At 38.6% G+C, this 25031-nt stretch overlaps 1 protein-coding gene and 1 long non-coding RNA gene across 2 annotated transcripts in view; one reads left to right on the top strand and one right to left on the bottom strand.

Moving 5' to 3' along the window:
* Positions 1-3876, bottom strand: part of LOC110677739 (PAX-interacting protein 1-like) — a 36120-nt gene extending 32244 nt beyond the window's left edge. Inside the window, exons 1-2 of the mRNA XM_021848995.1 lie at positions 3538-3876; positions 1990-2340 (exon numbers count right to left, since the gene is read on the bottom strand). Of these exons, the coding sequence (XP_021704687.1) occupies positions 1990-2166 (177 nt within the window). The 5' untranslated portion in view covers positions 2167-2340; positions 3538-3876. The remainder of the gene's footprint in view (positions 1-1989; positions 2341-3537) is intronic.
* Positions 3877-6603: 2727 nt separating this feature from the next.
* LOC110679403 lies at positions 6604-6952 on the top strand. The gene is made up of 2 exons (XR_002502460.1): positions 6604-6758; positions 6829-6952. It is a non-coding gene; the product is annotated as an uncharacterized LOC110679403 (long non-coding RNA).
* Positions 6953-25031: the final 18079 nt, after the last annotated feature.

Below are 25031 nucleotides of genomic sequence, written 5' to 3' on the forward strand. Positions count from 1 at the left end.
CACAAGTTTCTTCCCGCCCCCGTGGGTGACTTACTTCGCCGGGCACTTATTTTCACTATGGAAAACCTTCGTACTTCTTCACTGAAGGATTTCATTCCAATCACACGCCGTAAAACTTTAATAAATCACCAAATTTTACGAATTTTTCTCAACCGCCGCGTATAATTAAGAATGTAAACAAAGTTCAATCCGTCGTACTGAGAAAAAAAAGCTTGTGTGCATCAATGTGTGCGCGACGCTCGACGTAAAAATACGATTCCTTTGATTGTGTTGTTTTCGCTGTACTGTGAGCAAATGCCATAATTGTACGGTCAAAAGGAATTGTGTTCATATGTTCGGGCTGAATTTTGATGACGAACAATTAATTTTAAAGGAAATTAGTATATTCCATCATGCTGAAGGAATGGAGGGAGATGCCCGTAGATCTATATGTTCTAGTAAAACATTTTATTATAGCGTTGATATGTTGTGTTTTAACCACTCAATACACACAGTGAGCCGTAAGTTGTGAGACGAATCTGGAAACTGATTGCGACGGAGTTGAAAACGATACGACGGATTGAGAATACGGTAAGATGCATTTTCTTTGCATTATCTCCAAAAAGAGATCAAGATTTATCAAAATGTTATTGTACAATGCTAAAGCCGTTTTGAGAAAGAATTGTTTGGCATCGGTTTGTATCAGCATCATTAACTGCAATACTGGGAAAATTGCAGCTCTCACTGATCAATGCTTAATACGATGGATACTAGCACATCACCCTAAGAGATATTCTCAATTTTCTCAGAATTCAACTCCTGATCTTCTAGGAACCGCTTCAGAAATTCTGTGAAGTTCCACCAAGGATTTCTTCAGATATTCCTTAAAATTTTCCTTCAGGGATTTGACAAGGGGTTACACTTGTTTAAATTCTGAAATGTTTTCTCTAATTTTCTTCAATTTTTTTTAGTTCTCGCGATAGAATTTTTTTTTCGTGTTTTTTTTTAAAGGCACTCTGTGCTCGTGACCACTACTATGCCGGAATCAGTTCATCTGTATCTTCTTTACCGATACAGATCTATTTAAACTAATCTATATTTACATCTACTTTCACTCTCCTCTACTCTTTTACTTTCACAACGAGCAGGTAGTAGGAGAGTGCTCTGCTGTTAGTCCAATCGATTTCCATAAGCCATAGTCCATTGCTCTTGCGGTGGTTCATTTTTGCCGTGTTCCTGAGTCGTTTGAGGCTAACTGCCTTCGAAAAGGGTCAGTTTGTCTCAGTCACCATCTGATACTGACGGAGAATGGATGTGCTCCCCAAAGCACGCTCCTCCGTGCGGCGTCTTCTGGTGGCTGGACGGATTTTTTTTGTGGAGGGGCTGGGAATCGAACCCATGACCTTCCGCTTATGAAGCGAAAGCGTAACCTCAAGGCTACGGACCCCTCTATATAGAATAGTTTGAACTAAAGATTTTAAAATCATTTTGATTTCCGAGCTACGAAAAATTACACAAAATTCCAAAGTGTACCCCGTCTAAAGGCGGGGTTGGGTATTAGAGGGTTAACCCTCTCTTTTGTATGATAGCTCCAGAACTCCATTGATTTTTGAGGAACTGGAACCAAACCGAATTAGATGAATACTAAACAATGGTTACTTGAATATGATTTATTAGTAAAATTATTGTTAAACAATCAATTTACTATTGAAAAACAACCACAATTTTTAACTTGATTTCGAAAAATTTAGCCCATTTGCAATATTAACGCTTCTTCCGTAAAAAATATAGCCGTTTAAAGTTGTGGGAAAGAGCGGATTAAGGAATGTTAATTCGACAGATGTCATCAGACGGATACAAAACCGGTGAAATCGGATCGCTAGTTGGATCGGCGTGATTAGCATGCAGATGTTCCAATCCGAATAGTACCTTAACCACGGCAATGTGATGACCACATGCAATGTCCTACTTTGCACTCCAATGACCCCCTCAGTAGGAAGATATACTAACCTTCGGATCTAGCGTTCCGGTAACGAAGCACTTGACACTCTTGAACAGATCGTCCCGTATCTTAAGATTCTCCAAGGCGCTGGTAGCTGTGGCCGTTCCTGCCGTTGCCGAAGTTACTCCAGCGGAAGTGCTAGCCACAGATTCGTTCGCCGGTCCACTTTCATCGTTCACACTCATCGTCCTGGGCTGTGAGGCGGCGACACGTATAATGAGACGGCAACAATGCCAACCACTGCGAAAACTCAAACTTCACGGACAGCAATCCATTTCGACCAGCATCGTCGGTAAGCACTTTCATCACTAGGTTTCTGACCGGAGTACACTAAATATAGTAATCTCAATGGAATAACGCTGAGAATTAAGTCAAATTCATATTCGTACAGAACACTGTTTTCACACCAAGCAATAAACTAAATCAAATCGAATGCAAAATACAGGGGATAGGCAAAATGATTGAGATAGGCAAGAAATTAAAAAAAAAACGATTTTACAATCAAGAAACAAAAATTTTAAAAACAAATTCCTCAAAATGCCTTTTTGGAAATTATCTGAAATTTCGAAAAAACCTCAGGAGTCAATTCCGGCACAGAAAGAGGAAAACACATTATTACTACACGCGCATAATTTTATCTAGGACTTTACTAGTCCAATAGAAAATCAAGTTACTCAGCACTTCGAAAATATTCTCAATCAAGAGGAAGTTTTCGAAAATTTCTGTAAGAGCTGATGTTCCTCAAGGCAGCATTTTGGGACCAATATTATACAATATTTTCACATCTGACTTACCTGAAATAACCTCAGGGATGTCAAAAATATTTATTTGTGAATTACACGGGCCTCTCCGCCAATGGACGAAGCCTACGTGTTATCTGTAGTAATTTGCAAATTAGTTTGGATATGTTTTCTTCATACTTGCAAATATAGAAGATTTCTCCTAATGCTTCCAAAACTCAGCATATAATATTCCCACATAAACCAATAGCTCTTAATGGAATTTTCTTTGAAGAACTCCTGTATGAATCTTTGGAAGATCTACAAGAGTAGCTACTAAAAATATGTTGTATCAAAAATCTCCGGAGGAAATTCTTGAATAACATTTTGTAAAAAAAGGAGAAGGAAAATAAAGACTTTAGATATAATTTAGGCTAAAAAGAAACTTTAGAGGCCTTCTAAATAAAATATAATCATTAATGACTTCCATCAAAATAGAGACCAAGTCCTGGTCCCGCTTCTGAATTCTTGGAAGATCGACTTGATGTGAGAACAGCGTCCTGTACGAATAAAAATCTAAGTCACTCTACGCGACTTTGAGCTATATCCACACTTCACAGCTTGAAGTTCAATCCTCACTTCTAACTACGACTAGGATTCCACCGAAAAGAGCAATTTTGTTATGTACACATCCTAAACGTAACCAAGCACTCTTCTTGACAGAATTTTTTACGGTGGTCACTTCCTTCGTCATCGTCGTCGAGAACCACCATCAGAGAAAGAACCCCGACGGAAAAAATCACGCAAGCGTGTATTCCTGTTGTTGTGTATACAAACCACGGCGAAATCGGGAAAACCACCAACACACTCAAACACTTAGCCAGCCGTCCCCAAACGGGAGGAGGCCGATGCAAAAAGAGGAGACTCAATCCTCCCGAAGCAAAATTTTCGGGCACTTTTGTAAACAACTTTTCACCCACGAATCACGACCGAAACAGTTCAATTTTGGCTCTCTTTCGTTCCCGGCACCGAATTGTACAACTGGAGATAACTTTTTTCGCGAAATGCACACTTTTTCACCGATTTTCACGGCAAAATGCTTCCGAATCAAAAACGCTGCTGAGGGAAAATCTTGACGCAGTTCGATTTTTTTCTGCCACGAACCGGTGCGGTGGTGTGCGTGCGATGTGCGGTGCGATGCTTTTTGGCAGTCAGCAAATTTTTCTGACAGTCCGCCGCTGGCATAGGGTGACCATTTTTTTGGTAACTTTAGTGTAGTGACCTTCCATGGTTCAACTGACTGAAGCCCAACAGATAACATACGGAACAGGGACCTCTATATGCTTGAAATACGAACGGACAGCGAGATGCGCATCAGGACAGACGGCTGACTGGACAACTGTAGCTTCAGGAGATTTTCCGATTTTTAGTGCACGAACAATTACAAGTCAGGGACTTCAATGGACAGAACATTTTTGTATTTCAATAATAATTTAATTTCAGGTCTTTCCTCTCCAAAATCTCTTTTAAGACTGCTCTATTAAACTTGTCATTATATGCTCGACTCCTGCGATCTGTTATTTTCTCGATTACTGTGATTGATCCTATTTAACTTAAAACATTATTTTCATTATTAATCTTATTCCCTACATTCGCCTTTTTATCTACTCTCTATTAAATCATTATGTAAAATAAACATCTATCAAAGTGTTGTCGAATTGCCAATATTTCTCTTTGATTTCTCCACAGTTTTGTTTGTTCTGTATCAATCTCCAATGATTGAATGAAGGATCATTTGCAACCTTGAACGCTCGCTGATTAGTGTTACCGATCTCTCAATTTCCTGATAAATAATCATTTCATTCGTCATTGGCCTTGGACTTGTCTTGAATAATTGACATTTGATCTGTTTGGAAAAGAAAATGTTATATTTTACGAAAAAGAATGAACACTACACTACAAATGATACGGATTAATACTCAGTTCTTCATTTAAATTAATTTTTATTGAGCATTCTGTTATTCTTGATTCTTTTACTTCTTTTTCTCCCATTTCATTTGAAACCAAGGTAAATTTACTTTTCACGTGATTTTGATGTTTCTATTTGATCTCTCCAATTTTTTTATTGTTCTTCATCAATTTTCGGTAATTGAACTAAGGATCATTCACATGTCTCTCCATTTGCTATCGAATTCGTCATTGGCCTTGAGCTTAGCTTCAATAATTATCATTTGATGTTTGGAAAAAAAAATGTTATATTTTATGCAAAAAAAACAAACGAATGGTATACAACTAATGATACAAATTAATACTTAGTTCTTCATCTAAATTCATATTCATTGAATATTCTATTAATTTTGAGTCTCACTTCCTTTTCTCCCATTTCATTTGAAACCAAGGTAAATTTATTTTTAACATGATATTGTCAAAATTTTCATCTTTGATGTCTCTTGTTTGTTCACCAATCTCTGTTGATTGAACTAAGGATCATTCGCAACCTTGAAAGCTCAATGATTGGTATAACCAATCTCCCCATTTGCTAATAAATATTCAAATTCGTCATTGCCTTTGAGCCTAGCTTCAATAGTTGTCATTTGATCTGTTAGGAAAAAAAAATATTAATTTTTACGCAAAAAAAATAATGCTATGCTACAAATGATAGAAATTAATACTCAATTCTTCATCTAAGTCTTCTGATAAACTTTATTCTTTTACTTTCTTTTCTGCCATTTTATTTTCAACCAGGTTAATTTTTTTAAATGTTTTTTATGTGCTGTTCGCAATCATTGGAAACTACGTGTTATCTGTTTCCTTCATATTAAACCATATCTTTGTCTTGAGATGAACATGGATTGTTATTCTTCTTCATTTCCTCGCCGTCGTTTTTTGCACAAACGATTTTTAAAACTTTTGTTTTACCTTGTAGTTTTTCTTCCAATCAGATCTTGATTCTGATCTTCAACAGCACCATTCGATTAAATTTCAGACCCGAATGACCGTAACCGATCAATGGGTCTTTATTTAAACAAACAAACAAAACCTTTCGACTATAGATACGGTTAAACTGATGTTGTACTAAAACTTCATTCAATTTTTAATAAATGGTTTGCTTTGAAAAGAATTACCATTGTCACTTTGAAGAATCAACATATTCTGCTCAAACTTTGTTTAATATTGACAGCATCGAACGGTTCAATTTCCAATACCTTTCATTATCTGATACGTGTGATTTACCGATTCATGCAATTTGAATTTTCATCTTAAAGTAAAAAAAAATTGTCTCACAGTATTTTTTATAAATTTCAAACATCGATTGCTCATTCCTGGGCACCAAAATTTTTTACATTATCTATTGTTACTTTTCCAGTGTGATTACAATAAGCGATTTTATTGGCCCTTAAGACAATAAATTTTGGCTAAACAATTGAGGCTCTGAAGTTATTATACTTTGATATTTGATTTTATAGCTATTGTCTCCTCCATGTCTCCTCAATACTATTCTGTGACTTAAGACACGAGTTAATGCGTTAGAAATTTTAGAGTGGTCTTGGAAATGCTCACATAGAAATAGTAAACTACACTTCAGCTCGCTACACAGAAAACATTTCGGTTCTGATTTTATTTGCAAAGATTAACTGTATTTGGAAGGACAATTTCTTTTTAAGCTTCGATTGCTTTTTCTCTTCAAGTCTCTTGCATAGCTTAACACTTCAAGTCTCTTCATAAAAATTAATAAATTAATATCAATTTAGGACTTGAAAACGGATTTTTCATAGAGGACCATCATAGAGGAGCTAGGGAGTCAGAAATTAAGGTTGGAGATAAAGTTATCGTAGCAATACAGAAGAAGAACAAAACGGATCCAACTTTTTCTCAAGACAGATATACAGTACTATCCAGAGAAGGTGGAAAACTAGTCATTCGCTCCGAACGCGGAGTACAATATGTAAGAAAAATTCAAGATGTTAAGTTAGTGCCATACGAGATGAACAAACCGAAAACAAATGAAGCAGAATTGACGGGTTGTTCACTAGGGATAAGTTTCGATGCAGCAATGGGTATAAATTTGTATCATTTAGCGTAATTCATATTTTGCATTTACGAATAATATTTTCCTTTTATAAACAGGACAAGATTTGATTAATCAAGATATCAAACAGGCCAGTAACGAATTTGACAATTTTCCATCAATTGAAGAGTTTAGTGTTGCGAATCAACGACCGTGGAAGGCTGCTGAAGAGGTAAATGACCAATCAATGGAATCTGATGAAGAACGCCACCAAGAAAGAATGGAAAGACCGAAGAGAAATATTCGCAAGCCAACCAAATATAAAGATATGTTTTTGTATAGAGTTTTTGAATAGAATTGTAACAGTTTTTGAATATAGTTTTGTATAAAGTTTTTTTTATAGAGTTTCAGAAGAGTTTTTAAACAGAGAGTAGATAATTAGGCGAATGTAGGGAATATAATTAATGGCTATTGAACAATTTATATTTGATCACAGCAATCGCGGAAAAGAAAGATGATCTTAGGAGTCGAGTATAGGAAACGAAATTTAATAAATCAGTCTTAACAGAGATCTTGGAGAGAAAGCACGAAAACTCGTTGTTCTCATTCTATAATTTTGTCCGTTTGTCCCGTCATCAAGATTCATTTCAGTTCCTGTTTGTCGTCTGAAGTTCGTTCCTGTCGCTACCTGCCGTCTGAAGTCCGATCAGTCCTGTCGTTGTCCAACCGTTAATCAAGTTCCGTCCACGTTGCTGACGAGCATCTGAAGTTTGGTAAAATCTCACCGTAGTCCAGTCAAACAGTTTGCCTGTCCGTTCGTCAAGATCCGTCGTAGTTGCAGTTCGTCGTTTAAGTTCCGCTTATCCTGTCCGCTAGCTCATCGAGTCTATTTGTTGGCCATTTGCCAGTAAAACCATGGGAGGTCACCACATTGTAGTGACCTTCCATGGTTCAACTGACTGAAGCCCAACAGATAACATACGGAACAGGGACCTCTATATGCTTGAAATACGAACGGACAGCGAGATGCGCATCAGGACAGACGGCTGACTGGACAACTGTAGCTTCAGGAGATTTTCCGATTTTTAGTGCACGAACAATTACAAGTCAGGGACTTCAATGGACAGAACATTTTTGTATTTCAATAATAATTTAATTTCAGGTCTTTCCTCTCCAAAATCTCTTTTAAGACTGCTCTATTAAACTTGTCATTATATGCTCGACTCCTGCGATCTGTTATTTTCTCGATTACTGTGATTGATCCTATTTAACTTAAAACATTATTTTCATTATTAATCTTATTCCCTACATTCGCCTTTTTATCTACTCTCTATTAAATCATTATGTAAAATAAACATCTATCAAAGTGTTGTCGAATTGCCAATATTTCTCTTTGATTTCTCCACAGTTTTGTTTGTTCTGTATCAATCTCCAATGATTGAATGAAGGATCATTTGCAACCTTGAACGCTCGCTGATTAGTGTTACCGATCTCTCAATTTCCTGATAAATAATCATTTCATTCGTCATTGGCCTTGGACTTGTCTTGAATAATTGACATTTGATCTGTTTGGAAAAGAAAATGTTATATTTTACGAAAAAGAATGAACACTACACTACAAATGATACGGATTAATACTCAGTTCTTCATTTAAATTAATTTTTATTGAGCATTCTGTTATTCTTGATTCTTTTACTTCTTTTTCTCCCATTTCATTTGAAACCAAGGTAAATTTACTTTTCACGTGATTTTGATGTTTCTATTTGATCTCTCCAATTTTTTATTGTTCTTCATCAATTTTCGGTAATTGAACTAAGGATCATTCACATGTCTCTCCATTTGCTATCGAATTCGTCATTGGCCTTGAGCTTAGCTTCAATAATTATCATTTGATGTTTGGAAAAAAAAATGTTATATTTTATGCAAAAAAAACAAACGAATGGTATACAACTAATGATACAAATTAATACTTAGTTCTTCATCTAAATTCATATTCATTGAATATTCTATTAATTTTGAGTCTCACTTCCTTTTCTCCCATTTCATTTGAAACCAAGGTAAATTTATTTTTAACATGATATTGTCAAAATTTTCATCTTTGATGTCTCTTGTTTGTTCACCAATGTAGTGACCTTCCATGGTTCAACTGACTGAAGCCCAACAGATAACATACGGAACAGGGACCTCTATATGCTTGAAATACGAACGGACAGCGAGATGCGCATCAGGACAGACGGCTGACTGGACAACTGTAGCTTCAGTGAGATTTTCCGATTTTTAGTGCACGAACAATTACAAGTCAGGGACTTCAATGGACAGAACATTTTTGTATTTCAATAATAATTTAATTTCAGGTCTTTCCTCTCCAAAATCTCTTTTAAGACTGCTCTATTAAACTTGTCATTATATGCTCGACTCCTGCGATCTGTTATTTTCTCGATTACTGTGATTGATCCTATTTAACTTAAAACATTATTTTCATTATTAATCTTATTCCCTACATTCGCCTTTTTATCTACTCTCTATTAAATCATTATGTAAAATAAACATCTATCAAAGTGTTGTCGAATTGCCAATATTTCTCTTTGATTTTTCCACAGTTTTGTTTGTTCTGTATCAATCTCCAATCAGTTGACAGCTTTTACCCATTGCCTACAGACGTGTCTTCGCTTTGCTCCCGTGCTCTGTACTTCGTACTGCTTTCGATATGAGTAGTGTTCGGAAAAATACTATTGTCATCGATTTCAACGTTCTTCCGGTCCGACCCGATATTGGCAAAGTCCAGCATTTTCTGGAGAACGAAATTGGCCTGAATCTCGCTGATGTCAACAGTATTCAATTACACCACACCCGCAACTGTGTGTACATTGAAGTGAAAGATCATGACATTGCGTTGCGGTACGAGAAAGCGAACAACCTCAAACGCACTTTGGTCTATAAGGACAAACCGTTCAAGATCCCCGTGTATGTGGACAGCGGGGCAGTCACTGTTAGAGTTTGCGATCTTCCACCTTCCATGCCTCATTCGACCGTCGGAAACTTTATGATGCGGTTTGGAGATGTTCTCTCCATACAGAATGAACGCTGGAAAAACTATTTTGGCGGAGTGTACAACGGAGTACGGGTTTTGCAGATGAGGATTCAAACTTCGATTCCATCCTTCATATCCATCGAAAATCAGACCGCTACGGTTCTGCATCCAAATCAGACCAAAACATGTAAGTACTGCTCAAGAGCAGTACACCCCAACCAAAAATGTTTGGATGTAACTGCATCCGAAAACGTGACCAAAACATCTACAGCAGCAACTACATTACCCGCGGCCGAAACAAATTTCAACGAGAACGAATTCCCATCGATGCATAGTAGTCATCCCACTTCTTCTTCCCGTGATACGTTCAGTGAAATTCTGGCAAGAGGCAAACGTGCGCTTGCGGAAGACAAGAACAAGCCAAAAACAATACCTGCGGACCAACCAAAGCAAGCTACAAACAACACCGATGATGATGACGACGACGACGACGACAATGGCAACAGAGACAGCTCATCCTCGCCATGCGAAAGCTACGATTGTAACAACAAGCGACGGCTGTCAACCAAACGCGGTGCAGAGACGAAAAAAATGTGTGCTATGCAGGGATCCCAACGTGATTGCGATTCCCACTCACCTGTTATTTTCAATTCGAAAAAATAGTATAAATCGACCCCGTGAAGCTTTTGGGCGTTTGGGCCTTCCAAATAAATTAATAAAAAAAAAAAAAAATCAATCTCCAATGATTGAATGAAGGATCATTTGCAACCTTGAACGCTCGCTGATTAGTGTTACCGATCTCTCAATTTCCTGATAAATAATCATTTCATTCGTCATTGGCCTTGGACTTATCTTGAATAATTGACATTTGATCTGTTTGGAAAAGAAAATGTTATATTTTACGAAAAAGAATGAACACTACACTACAAATGATACGGATTAATACTCAGTTCTTCATTTAAATTAATTTTTATTGAGCATTCTGTTATTCTTGATTCTTTTACTTCTTTTTCTCCCATTTCATTTGAAACCAAGGTAAATTTACTTTTCACGTGATTTTGATGTTTCTATTTGATCTCTCCAATTTTTTTATTGTTCTTCATCAATTTTCGGTAATTGAACTAAGGATCATTCACATGTCTCTCCATTTGCTATCGAATTCGTCATTGGCCTTGAGCTTAGCTTCAATAATTATCATTTGATGTTTGGAAAAGAAAATGTTATATTTTATGCAAAAAAAACAAACGAATGGTATACAACTAATGATACAAATTAATACTTAGTTCTTCATCTAAATTCATATTCAGAGTTGTGTGTGATCCTTCGACCTTGACGCTTGCTCCTGCGAGGGCCGGCGATGAGGACAGGATCAAACATGTCGCGCATCGGTCGAGTGAAAGTGAAAAAGTGGTGTGATCGTTTAGTTGTGTTTGATCCTTCGACCTTGACGCTTGCTCCTGCGGGGGCCGGCGATGAGGACAGGATCAAACATGTCGCGCGTCGGTCGAGTGAAAGTGAAAAAGTGGCGTGATCGCTTAGTTGTGTTTGATCCTTCGACCTTAATGCTTGCTCCTGCGGGGGCCGGCGATGAGGGCAGGATCAAACATGTCGCGCATCGGTCGAGTAAAGTGAAAAAGTGCCGCGTTCGATAAGTTCTTTTTGATCTTTCGACGTTGACGCTTGCTCCTTGGAAGTGCGTCAAGAAAGCCCGAGCAGTCGTCGTGTTTCCTTCATATTAAACCATATCTTTGTCTTGAGATGAACATGGATTGTTATTCTTCTTCATTTCCTCGCCGTCGTTTTTTGCACAAACGATTTTTAAAACTTTTGTTTTACCTTGCAGTTTTTCTTCCAATCAGATCTTGATTCTGATCTTCAACAGCACCATTCGATTAAATTTCAGACCCGAATGACCGTAACCGATCAATGGGTCTTTATTTAAACAAACAAACAAAACCTTTCGACTATAGATACGGTTAAACTGATGTTGTACTAAAACTTCATTCAATTTTTAATAAATGGTTTGCTTTGAAAAGAATTACCATTGTCACTTTGAAGAATCAACATATTCTGCTCAAACTTTGTTTAATATTGACAGCATCGAACGGTTCAATTTCCAATACCTTTCATTATCTGATACGTGTGATTTACCGATTCATGCAATTTGAATTTTCATCTTGAAGTAAAAAAAAATTGTCTCACAGTATTTTTTATAAATTTCAAACATCGATTGCTCATTCCTGGGCACCAAATTTTTTTACATTATCTATTGTTACTTTTCCAGTGTGATTACAATAAGCGATTTTATTGGCCCTTAAGACAATAAATTTTGGCTAAACAATTGAGATATTGACATTCTTTGGTAATGATCAACTATTTTGTCTATTGGTTCTGATTCTTCTTTGAATGAGGGTAAAATACGTATGTTTATTGATTGATGCCTGCTATTATCGTATGATATTAAAATATTGTTTTTATAAGTCGCATGATTTTAATCAGCTTTCCACAAACAGTGCATTTGATGAATAATCAGAACATTCAAGTCAGTGTTCATAATACCGTACTGGATTGCTGTATATAAAGATCTTTACTTCTGACATGATTTTTAAGTTGCAGCTATCTTAACATGTTGTTGATTTTTGCATTAATTTACTTGTTAACTTTTTCAATCAATAGTACTTTGTTTCAACACAAATAACCTATCTTACTTTTCTTTTAAAGTTTCAATTTATTTTATTATTCTCATGTTTGCTGAATATGTAGTTTAGCTAAAATTTTTGAAGTCATCATTTTATTTTGAATTTGATCATTGTCCGAATAACAATAACATCATTTCGCAGTATTAATAACATGCTTGACGTCGATGTTAAAATTAACGAACGTTTCTAAATTTTACTTCACTGAACAAGTTTTTGTTGATGCTTCGTGAACCAAAGTAGTTATCCAATCGATAGATAAATTTTGTTACAAATTAGAGTTTTTTTGAGGATTGCTTTTCATTTTAACAAAAAAAAAACTGGATTTTAAGTTTTGATGATTGCACACGATTAAATAATGAATTCTTGAGCATTAAGAAGAAAATTACCATAATCGTTTAACAAATTTTCAAAAACCAGTTTTGTTTACTGAAAACCAAATCAATGTTTATTTAAATATATAATTGGATTGCACTTGCTATCTGCAATGCAGTGATAGATTTTCATGATAATATCTTTGAATTTGAACGTTTTGATTGTTGATGATTGCTGATGATTATATGATGGATTCTTGAGCTTTAATAAAACTGATTCATCATAACATTCTTCGTCTACTTCCTCTTCTTCTCTTTTCTTTTCTCTCCTCTTCTTCATATTTCTTCTTCTTCATCTTCTTGACATATCTTCTATGAGTATTCTTGATGAGTCCAATCAACCCACTGAGAGGTTGATTCAAATATGAGTCCAATATTGAGTCCAAAACGCGATTATTCAACCCACTCAGAGGTTTTATTATCAATCCGTTTCTGAATTCTAAAGGTGACACCCACGCAGAGGTGTTATATTGAATCCTTTAAAGAGTCCAAGATGAGGCCAATCAACCCACTCAGAGGTTGATCTTATACTGAGTCCAAAACCTTTAGGTTTTATATTGAATCCATTATTGAGTTCTAACTATGACCAACTCAAAGTTTTCTAATGAAATCAAAGCGATGCCACAACTCGATATCGTGTTATGAAGAGTTGATTGTATAACATAAAATTCTAGGTCGTATATTCGCTTTGAATCCATTATGAGGCCGTTTACTTGCCCTTAGAGACTAACCAACTCACGCGAAGGTTGGATATTCAATATTTTCAAACATGTAGTGCGTTCTGAAGCTGTATATTTGCCTGTATACCAATCTTCGTTTTGAGTCATTTTGAATGAATCTACACAAAAACTTGTCAGCCAACTCGAAGGTTGAATATATATCATCAGTCCACTCATATACAGATCGATGTGAGAGATTGGATATCCGATGTATTAACACGATTACTGAAATTTCATTATGGTATGCATGATATTATTAATTCATAATCAAAAAATATATATATGTCGATTCATAATAAAAAATGTATGTCGATTTCTTCAATACAATTATTTTGCAATGTCATAATACTTTGACAACAAATGAAAGTCTATTATTGATCTCATTGTGATCGATAAACCCACTAAGAGTTGAGTCCAAAATGCGATTATTCAACCCACTCAGAGGTTTTATTATTGATCCGTTTTTGAATTCTAAATGTGACACCCATGCAGAGGTGTTATACTGAATCCTTTAGAGAGTCCAACATGAGGCCAATCAACCCACTCAGAGGTTGATCTGATATTGAGTCCAAAACCTTAAGGTTTTATATTGAATCCATTATTGAGTTCTAACTATGACCAACTCAAAGGTCTGTCCTCAGGGACTCACCAGCCCACTCGAAGGTTAGATATTCAATGTTTTCAAAACATGTAGTCCATTCTGAGGCCGTGTATTTTTATTTTGAGTCAGATGTGAGGCTGTATATTTGTTCGAGTCCACTCAAAGACTGACCAACCAACTCGGAAACAGAATATTTATCTTTAGTCCATTCTGATACTCATAGACCGACTCGTAGGATGATTTTTTTTTTTTCAATATTAAGTCCATACCGAATATTCATTTTAAGTCATTTCGAATGAATCTACACAACGACTCGTCAGCCAACTCGAAGGTTGAATATATATCATCAGTCCAAAATAAAATATATGCACATTAGTCCTCTCAGAGATTGGATATCCGATGTATTAAAACGATTAATGAAATTTTATTATGGTACTATTCATAATAAAAAAAAATATGTATGCCGATTTCTTCAAAGTAATGATTTTGCAATGTCATAACACTTTGACAACAAATAAAAGTCTATCATTCGGTTCTAGATCCCGATGGGACCAATAAACCCACTCAGAGGTTGAGTCCAAATAAGAATGCTCTATCAGCCAACTCAAAAAAAAACTTATAAAAAAAATCCGTTTTCAAGTCCTAAATTCATTTAATTAACTCCATGGAGAAAATAATAGCATGATCAAATATTTATCAAAAATTCGTTTGAAAGTTCTAGATGCATCTGCTTAAACCCATGAAGAAAATAATAGCTTGGTCAAATCTCTCACTTATTCACGATTGAATCATATTTTGGTCACGAATTTGGTTAGGTAAATTTGATTCCATAAAACTCACATATTATGAATAAAAATGACTATTGTACATGATTTCGCAGAAACCACATTACTATAAATTTAACAAAATCAAGAGGTGTCAAATAGAAATAAAATGTCTATCAATTCATGTTGATATAAATTGAAATGATAATGATTTCTCTGAAAGCCATGATTCTACATCAACTACAATAACCAGGTTTACATTCAGCAGACTATTCAATGGCGATTCAAATAACTTTTACACGTTCAACAAACCAGCAAATGCACGCAGGTGTTTCAAATTCGTTATATATTCAAATAGTCGCTTTTTACCCGTTCATCAAAGAATCGGAATTCAAATTCTTAACTTTGTACTACCATGGTACTATAGCAACGACAATCAATTGTTTTTTCATCTAATATACTTTTCAACTCAACGATTTTTCAACTTTGAGAAATTTGGAAAAAATATATAAATCTTGGTCATCATTGTTTGATAATGTAAACTTTACTCACTTATTCTGAACTGCGCCAATGTAGTGACCTTCCATGGTTCAACTGACTGAAGCCCAACAGATAACATACGGAACAGGGACCTCTATATGCTTGAAATACGAACGGACAGCGAGATGCGCATCAGGACAGACGGCTGACTGGACAACTGTAGCTTCAGGAGATTTTCCGATTTTTAGTGCACGAACAATTACAAGTCAGGGACTTCAATGGACAGAACATTTTTGTATTTCAATAATAATTTAATTTCAGGTCTTTCCTCTCCAAAATCTCTTTTAAGACTGCTCTATTAAACTTGTCATTATTTTCATTATTAATCTTATTCCCTACATTTAGGAGTAGAATTTTGGTGGTGTAATTTTCAAGGAAGGAGCCTACCCACCCCCTCGTAACGCTTTTTGTATGAATATTTTACAAATTTTGTATGAGCCGTAACACCACGAGGACACCCACCCACCCCCTTTAGCGTTATGAAATTTGTGAATGGGCCCTTAGCCTGTCGAGTACGACAATCACAAGAAAAAATAAGCCAATAAGGGCCTAGGGCTCATTCATTTATTTCATAACGCTAAAATTGACCATTTTGGACACCCACCCACCCCCTTGTAACGCTTTTTGTATGAACATTATTCAATTTTAGTATGGGCCGTAACATCCTCAGTGATGAACAGAGTGATGTTAATGGTTCAACGGTTTATTGGCAAGTGATAACAGAACATAGCTTTAAGTAACTAACTAACTTATTCATAGCCTACTAATCAAGGGTTTGCTTCTTAACACTCAGGACAGGGTTTATTCACAAATTTCATAACGCCAAAAATGGCCATTTTCGACACCTACCCACCCCCTCGTAACGCTTTTTGTATGAATATTTTACAAATTTTGTATGAGCCGTAACACCACGAGGACACCCACCCACCCCCTTTAGCGTTATGAAATTTGTGAATGGGCCCACACCCACCCACCCCCTCTAGCGTTATGAAATTTGTGAATGGGCCCCTATTCACAAATCTCATAACGCTGAAGGGTGTGGGTGGATGTCCTCGCGCTGTTGCGCCTCGTACAAAATTGGTAAAATATTCAAGCAAAAAGCGTTTCGAGGGGGAAGGTGGGTGTCAAACTGGCCATATTTGGCGTTATGCAATATGTTAATAAACCTTAAAGGCCCAAAAACAATGATAGCGGAACGGCAACGGAATGCGGAACCGGTTCGCTAGCATAAATCACACCATCTTGACTAAACTGTCAACGAATGAAAGCGAACCTACACTGACTCGACAAGCATGTTATAGTTCATGCCGACGAACCGGTTCCGCTTTCCGTTCTGCTATCATTGCGTTTGGGCCTTGAAGGTTTGTTTTAAAATAGAGCATGTGATGGAGCGCATGAGACCGCAATGAGACACATCTCAAGAAGAATGAGGTGGACCAAAAAAGATCTCACAATGTACAGCGCGCCCGTGCGCTTGCTAGTAATGAGCTAGGGGGTGCGGACTCGAACATTTCGGTTGTTCGAATTGAACAGAAGCTTTTCCCTACACTGAGATGAATCTACCTGTTAAATATATGTGCATTGCACATATATTTTTGCAATCAAGCTTTGCACTTGTACTTTATTAGTCTTGCACATAAATTTGGGAATGTTGTTCATATTGGAATTTATGTGCAGCGCAAATACATAACAAATGCCTGTAAACTAGATTTTATTGGGCTTATTAATGCATTGTATTTGTAGGCATAATTAATTAATAACGCTGCAATTGTTACAAATAGTTTATTTAACACAATTGTTATTGAACTAATAAATATTGTTTTTTTCTTTCTTTTATTAAGTGTGTAAAAAAGCTTTATAATTATAATTGCTTCTTGAGTTTTGCGGCTTTCGGTTCGTCGTCATCAGTTGTTGTTTCCAGTGCTCGAATCGGACGAAGAGTAGATGTGTGCTCCATCTCCACCTGCGGATGATGCATATCATGCGGAACGCGAGTTTTTCTTGGGGATAATTCCCCCGTGGATTACTCCTATAGCTAAGTATGCTGTTTCGCTCAAGAAAAGTAAAGAAATTCCTTGACTGAAAGGGTCAAGAAATTTCCTACAGAGAGCCCCCTTTGAAGTGACATTTCTTCTCAACTGCGTACTGCGATCAGAAAAAAGTGATTTTCTTGACCATTTCTTGGGAGAAATTTTCCACGCATCGAGATAGGCGATTCCTTTTCTTGTCAGTAGCAAACCGGCCTTATAGATGTAAAAGTTGATCAAAATTTACTAGAACTGCCATCGAATCCCGAATTTGGTGCACACGTGAGAGAATCATATTTCCCCACATTTCCCTAGACAAAAGTGGTGAATTAGTTGCTCAAGTTTGTTTGAAGTGGGTGGATAATTTTACTTACAGTTTCTTTTTTATAATCAGCAAGGTAGATATTCGGCTTTCGTTGATGTCTTTCCGGAAACGTTTAGGATTGAAGGTTTGGGAGTGCAAATTTCATTATGTTTGTAGCCACTTGGAAATTATGTGCGGAAGTTGATAATTCTCAACTATAGGTTTATACACTCGTAATTTATGTTCCACTTTAATAAGTTTCAAAAATGTGTCATTGGAACTGTATTATAGTGCACATAAAAATCAAATGGTGCATATAAAATCGGGCGACGAGCTCCTGAAACAGTTTTATCTGTCTTGCGCACATAAAATATAATGGAGATTTGATTTCAGTGTAGTATGAGAAAAACATTATACTTTTGATAATCGTTTATCGTTGTTCCTAATAAAATGTCGCTAAATTATCTAGCAATTATAGAAAACTGGTTAAAGTAATTGTGGAGAATGCATCGGTGTACCCCTTCACTACTGCACGAATATCCATTCTCACCATTCTGGCAACCGTGCACTCTTTGGTGTACGACAGCTGGGAGAAGAGAAAAACCGTTTTTTTTTTCAGTTCAAACCTAACACTCGCCGCGTGCATACAAACTTTGTATTTCTCGTTCAATAAAACTATCGTTAAAAGTTATTTCCGCGTGTGTTCTCATTATTCCGCTGGTTCTCCCAAATCCCCGGTGAATTCCCCGATCCGCTGTGTTGCCTGTTTCTGCTAACAGGTTATGGGCCCAGCGCAAGGCCCCCGCGGGATTTGTGAAAGTGAAGAAAAGTTTTGGCCGGCCGAGCTGAGCCGCCATTTCTGGTGTTCCGCTTTGGAAGCGAAGAGTGGAAAAGAACTACGCGAAGGCCCCATCGTGCGGGTGTGTTAGTGAGTTTGCCGGCCGAGTGAGAAAAAGTGCACGAGTGCAAAAATGGCCGACGCGAAATTTTCGATCCCGAAACTTAACGGGACGAATTGGGCAACGTGGAAGTTGCGGGTGGAAAACTTGTTGGCCCGTGGCGATTTATGGGATGTTGTGGTCGAGGAAGTTCCCGACGAGTTTGACCGTGACGATGACTGGGAAATCGCGAATCGCAAGGCGAAGGCGACGTTGGTGCTACTGTTGGAAGACAGTCAGCTCGCCATAGAGAGAAAGTGTGTGAACGCTCACGATGTGCTCGGTGCGTTAAAGGCGTACCAAGAGAAGAGTACCCGTTCGGTGCGCGTGTCCTTGCTCAAAAAGTTATGTGCGATTAATCTTTCGGAGCGCGGTGACTTAGAACAACATCTGTTCGAAGTCGACGATTTGTTTGACCGTCTCGACGCCGCGGGCACAACTCTGGACGCAGATACGAAAATCTGTTTGTTGTTGAGGAGTCTCCCACCCTCCTTTGACGGGCTAGTCACAGCTCTTGATTCGCGGTCACAAGATGACATTACGCTCGAAGTGGTTAAGTCCAAATTGATGGACGAATTCCAGCGCCGGCTGGAACGCGACGGTCATCCGGTGAAGAAAGAAAAGGCAATGAAAACTGCCGTAACGAAGACGGGTGAAACGCGCGTGTGCTTCTATTGCAAGAAGCCAGGGCACTTGCAACGCAACTGCCGCAAACTTCTCGAAGCGAAGAAAGAAGAAAACAACAGCTCGTCATCCGGCACGAAGCCGAAGAAAAGTGACAGTGTAAAAGCGAAAGCAGTACACAGTGATACGAGAGGAATTCCCGGATAAAAAATACAATACAAAAACAATATAACGTATTGAAACAGTACCATTCAATATATTGGAAATACAATACAGTATTTTGTGAAATGACAATACAATTACAGTACAATATATTGTTTTCAACAGTTCACTGTATGGTATATGAGATTTTTGCAATATAATGTATGGGTGGTTAAGTATCGTAACAATACAAATATAGATATTTTCTCATACAAATATTTTGAAAACACAATATGATATATTGTTCATGTATTGTCTTGATAAGCAATTCGTGTATTGTTGTACAATACAAAAACAATTCAACAAACTGTATCATGGTTGCATGTCAGCTAATGTCAAGTGACTTCTAAAAAACTACTTTTTTGACTTTTTGAATATTTTCCACCCAACATTTCTTGCTTTTTGAACTTGTTTTGTTTATTTCTTTCAGCAAAGCTACATAGAAAAAAGCAACAGTTGTTTTACGCGAAAATAGGAATTTGACCAAAATTGTAAGGTATAAAACCAATTAAAAACAATACAATGTTCTGTTACAACATATTATATTGTTTTTGAATTGTATATCCAAACATGAATAATATTGCTTCGACATTCACTTACAATACGCTGTATTGTATCCAATACGTTATATTGTACATTAATGGTTTATTCCATTCACTGAATGATACGTTTTTATCCGGGTTGCTTTCGTTGTGAATGGTGAAAATGGGCGATCCTGGATTATTGACAGTGGTGCCAGTGCGCACATGACGTGCGATAAATCTTTTTTCACCACATTCGAAGAATCTTGCGGAGGGTACATTACCCTCGCTGACGGTAAGAAAACGCAGATTCTTGGTGAGGGTGCCGGTGTGCTTCATGGGATAGACGGTGACGATGAAGAGATCAGGATCGACATAAGTGGTGTAAAGTACGTCCAGGGACTGTCGACGAACCTAATTTCCGTTGAGAAACTAGCTCAGAAGAAGCTTGATGTAAGTTTTAATAGTGATGCACAGACAAACAGACGTAACACTGACTAATTTTCCATCACAACCAAAGGCGTGCGCATTGTTTTTCTTCGCGTTTGACGTTTCACACTACCGCCATCTGTCGGTCTTATTGCACGAAACACCTTTTCGTGCAACATGCTCACCAAATGATGATGGTGTAAACTGGGCGATGGATTTTGAAGAGATGAGTTCTAAGTGTTACGTCTGTTTGTCTGTGAGTGATGGTTGCCGTATCATCGATCCGAATGGAAACGTCGTTGCAACAGGAGTTCGTTGCGGCGGCCTGTATCATTTGCGGCAGGCAGAGTCTTCGCTGCAAGCTGCAGGTGGGCAACATCACGAGAACTGCCAACACTTGTGGCACTGTCGCCTCGGTCACCGCGATTGGGCGGCTGCGGAACGCATCAACAAGGAGGAGTTAGCAACGGGAATGAAGGTAGGTGATTGCGGTCTTAGACTTGTATGTGAGTGCTGCCTTGAAAGCAAAGCGGCTAAAGCTCCGTTTCCGAGCATTGCCGAAAGGAAGTCAACCAGGATTCTCGATATCATCCACACTGATCTCTGTGGGACCATGAAAACCAACACGCCGAGAGGGAATAGATTCGTCATGCACCTCATTGACGATTACAGTCGTTTCACAGTAACTTACCTGTTGAAACACAAGTCGGAGGCGGCCCAAAATATTATCGACTTTGTGAAGTGGACCGAGAATCTATTTGGTCGGAAGCCCTCTGTAATCCGATCTGACGGTGGAGGGGAGTTTGATAATAAGCTTTTGCGAGATTTCTATCGTGCTAACGGAATAAAGCCACAGTTCACGACACCCTATACTCCCCAATCGTGTAGCGGAGAGGAAAAACAGGTCCATCACTGAAATGGCAACCTGTATGCTTTTGGACTCTGGACTTGATAAGCGCTTCTGGAGCGAAGCTGTTTTGACCGCTACGTCCATACAAAACCGTATACTGTCTAGATCAGTACCTAAAGACTCCATTTGAGATGTGGTGGGGACAAAAGCCGGACCTTGGCCACCTGAGGGTGTTCGGCAGTTCAGCGTACGTTCATGTCCCCGACGTGAAACGCAGCAAGATGGATCCGAAAGCAAAGCAGCTCATTTTCGTTGGTTACTCAATGGAGCATAAAGGTTATAGGTTTGTGGACACTGAGACTGACTGCATCACCATCAGCAGGGACGCCCGTTTCATAGAGCAAGAGAACGGAACGTCGTCCGTTGAGATTCCAGCTTCGGAGAACGGGGCCAGCAAGAAGCAAGCGAAGGTTGAGATCAATCCGAATCCGTTCAAGGAGGAGACCAACACCGAGGAGATTAGCGAAGAAGAAGAAGAGTTTAGCACCCCACGTGCTGAATCAAGTGGAGCCTCGGGTCCGGTCCGTAGATCGGCACGGGAGAACCGAACAATTCCAAAACATCTAGAGGACTATCTGTTGGAGTACGCCGTAGGAATAGCGGCATGCGCGATTGAAGAACCGGATGATCATCTGGAAGCTCGCATCAGCGGAACGGTACATGGGAGCTAGTACCTCTGCCGCCAAGGCGGAAACCCGTCGGTTCAAAATGGGGTTTTAAAGTCAAGCGGAACCAGGAAGATCAAATAGTGAAGTTTAAGGCAAGGGTCGTAGCACAGAGATACAGTCAGAAGGATGGCATAGACTTTGACCAAGTTTTTGTACCAGTCACTCGGCAAGCTACACTTCGTCTGTTCCTCACTATCGCCGCTAGTGATCCTTTATTGAGAGATAAGCGGAAGTTAAATGGAATGATTTGGCAACAGACCAGCAGTGCTGATTTTGCTCGGCGTCGAGAATAATATTGTAACACGGACATGACTTCCTCATTGCTATAAAGTGTATTTTGTTTCGTTATAGATCTTTGAGCTACATATCAAAACTAATGAACAGCCGAAAAAATCAAAAACTAAAAATCGCATTGACAAAAATTTAAAAAAGTAAAACATTTCATTTTTTTTGCTTCATGCAAAATTATTTTTACCGAAATAATTTCAAGCGGATTACATTACTCCTCAAGAAAAGTTCAAAACAAACATAACGCATGTTCGTTTGGCTCACACTTTGACAGCTCTCGCTGCTCGATTGGCTCACACTTTGACAGAAATGTCAGCTTCCGCGAATCTCTCTTATAAAGGATTTCTAATCGCCGCCAAGCAGAAGCTCATCGTTCAACACCTGAATATTAGGACTGCATACCTCAACGGTGTGCTCGAGGAGGAGGTTTATATGAGGCAGCCTCCCGGTTTTACAGTCAAGGGTAAGGAGGAGTACGTCCGCCGGCTTAGGAGGAGCATTTATGGGCTCCGTCAGTCAGCTCGCTGCTGGCATAAGAAACTAAATGAAGTACTCACCAAGTATGGATTCAAGACATCTGCGGCCGACCAGTGCCTGTATATGAAGAATACGGATGGAGTGAAAGTGTTTTTGATAGTCCACGTTGATGACATTCTAGTGGCGTCAGCAGAAGAAGCGAATGTGAAGAGGGAATTCGAAAACCTAGGCCGAGAGTTCGAGTTGACATGTCTGGGCGAAATACGTCATTTTTTGGGAGTGGAAGTCTTACGTGAAGATGGCGTGTTCAAGATCAGGCTGAAGCAGTTTATCGATAAGCTGATTATCAAGCACGGAATGGAGAATGCGAAAACTACGAGATCACCAATGGACATCGGTTTTTTTGAAAGACGGCGCAAACAGTGAACCGTTTGAGGACGTTACCCTGTATCGAAGCTTAGTCGGAGGAATGCTGTACTTGTCAGTGGTTGCGCGACCAGATATTGCAGCTAGTACAGCGATATTGGGAAGGAAGTTTTCGGAGCCAAGTCAAGCCGATTGGACCGCTGCAAAGCGATTACTACGGTACCTGAAAGCAACTCGTAACTATTATCTTCGATTGGGCGGTTCTGCAGAAGATCCACTGGTTGGATACAGTGATGCCGATTGGGCAGGTGACCTCGTCAGCCGGCGATCAACATCGGGATTCATGTTCTTGTTCACTGGTGGTACAGTTTCGTGGGCTAGTCGCCGCCAAACTTGCGTAACGCTCTCTTCCATGGAAGCAGAGTATGTCGCGCTAGCTGAAGCGTGCCAAGGGACCATCTGGTTGAGGCAGCTTCTTCGCGATTTCGATTTCAACTACGATGAAAGAAGACAACCAGGGCTGTATTGCCTTCATTAAAACGGAGAGGTCAAGCAAGCGATCATAGCATATTAACACCAAGGAACGTTTTGTGCAAGAACTGTGTGAGAAAAACGAAATTTTGCTCGAGTATTGTCCTACGGAGATAATGATAGCTGATGTAATGACAAAACCGTTAGGACCACAGAAACATGGAGATTTCGTCATGAAACTGGGACTGGAGGATCCGCAGTGAAGCAGGTAACCGCAGAGGAGGAGTGTGGAGAATGCATCGGTGTACCCCTTCACTACTGCACGAATATCCATTCCCACCATTCTGGCAACCGTGCACTCTTTCGTGTACGACAGCTGGGAGAAGAGAAAAACCGTTTTTTCAGTTCAAACCTAACACTCGCCGCGTGCATACAAACTTTGTATTTCTCGTTCAATAAAACTATCGGTAAAAGTTATTTTCGCGTGTGTTCTCATTATTCCGCTGGTTCTCCCGAATCCCCGGTGAATTCCCCGATCCGCTGTGTTGCCTGTTTCTGCTAACAGTAATATGCATTTAACATCATATTGATAGGTAAAATATGAATGTCGCATTCGAAAACGAGTGTGTCTCGTGCCTAAAACGGTATTGTTGGATGAGCTGTCAAATCAGCACCTTCTTCAGCACCAAATTTTTGGCTTCACTCCAATTTTTTGTTCGTGGATGACAGCCATTTCAGTCCCGTGGTCTAGGGGTCGCTTGACACTTTGACAGGCAATTGGTTTTATTCTTGCTCTTTGACCTGGCTAGTCTTGTCCTGGGAGGGAGAAACCGATAAAAATTTTATGTACGTCAAGGTGAGCCGAGATTTCCGCTGTCATGAACTGTAACAGTGAGCCCGGATCTTAAAAGTGGACAAACATGGAAAAAGCGCGTAATTGAGCAAAATATATTTTTGCATTTCATCGAAATTGATATCAATCGATGGAAAATCAATCTCTGCACGTCCAAAAGCAATAATTGCACATTTTATTTTGATTGAATATAAAGTATTGAAATACGCATACTTTCACTCTTTCTAAATAAAAATGAAAATAAAATGCACCGAAAACTATGGCCCTTTTCCATGTTTGTCCAGGAAGATCGAAGGTGCACTACAAAAGAAAACTAGCAATTTTCTCCAAGCCTGCCTTGATTGTCGTTGGTGAGCTGGAGTTATCTTGCAGTTTGGAAAAGTGTTGTTCCATATTTCGTGTGTAGTATCTGTGCCTCCCTCCCAGGTCTTGTCTAAGGTTGCTACCAAAGCGGAATGAATTATTGCTGAGGGATGGCAACCCTACACAATCGTCATCGCGCGATGATCGCGCTACCAAG

This window comes from Aedes aegypti, chromosome 3 (genome assembly GCF_002204515.2).
Source record: "Aedes aegypti strain LVP_AGWG chromosome 3, AaegL5.0 Primary Assembly, whole genome shotgun sequence".
Taxonomy (NCBI): Eukaryota; Metazoa; Arthropoda; class Insecta; order Diptera; family Culicidae; genus Aedes; species Aedes aegypti.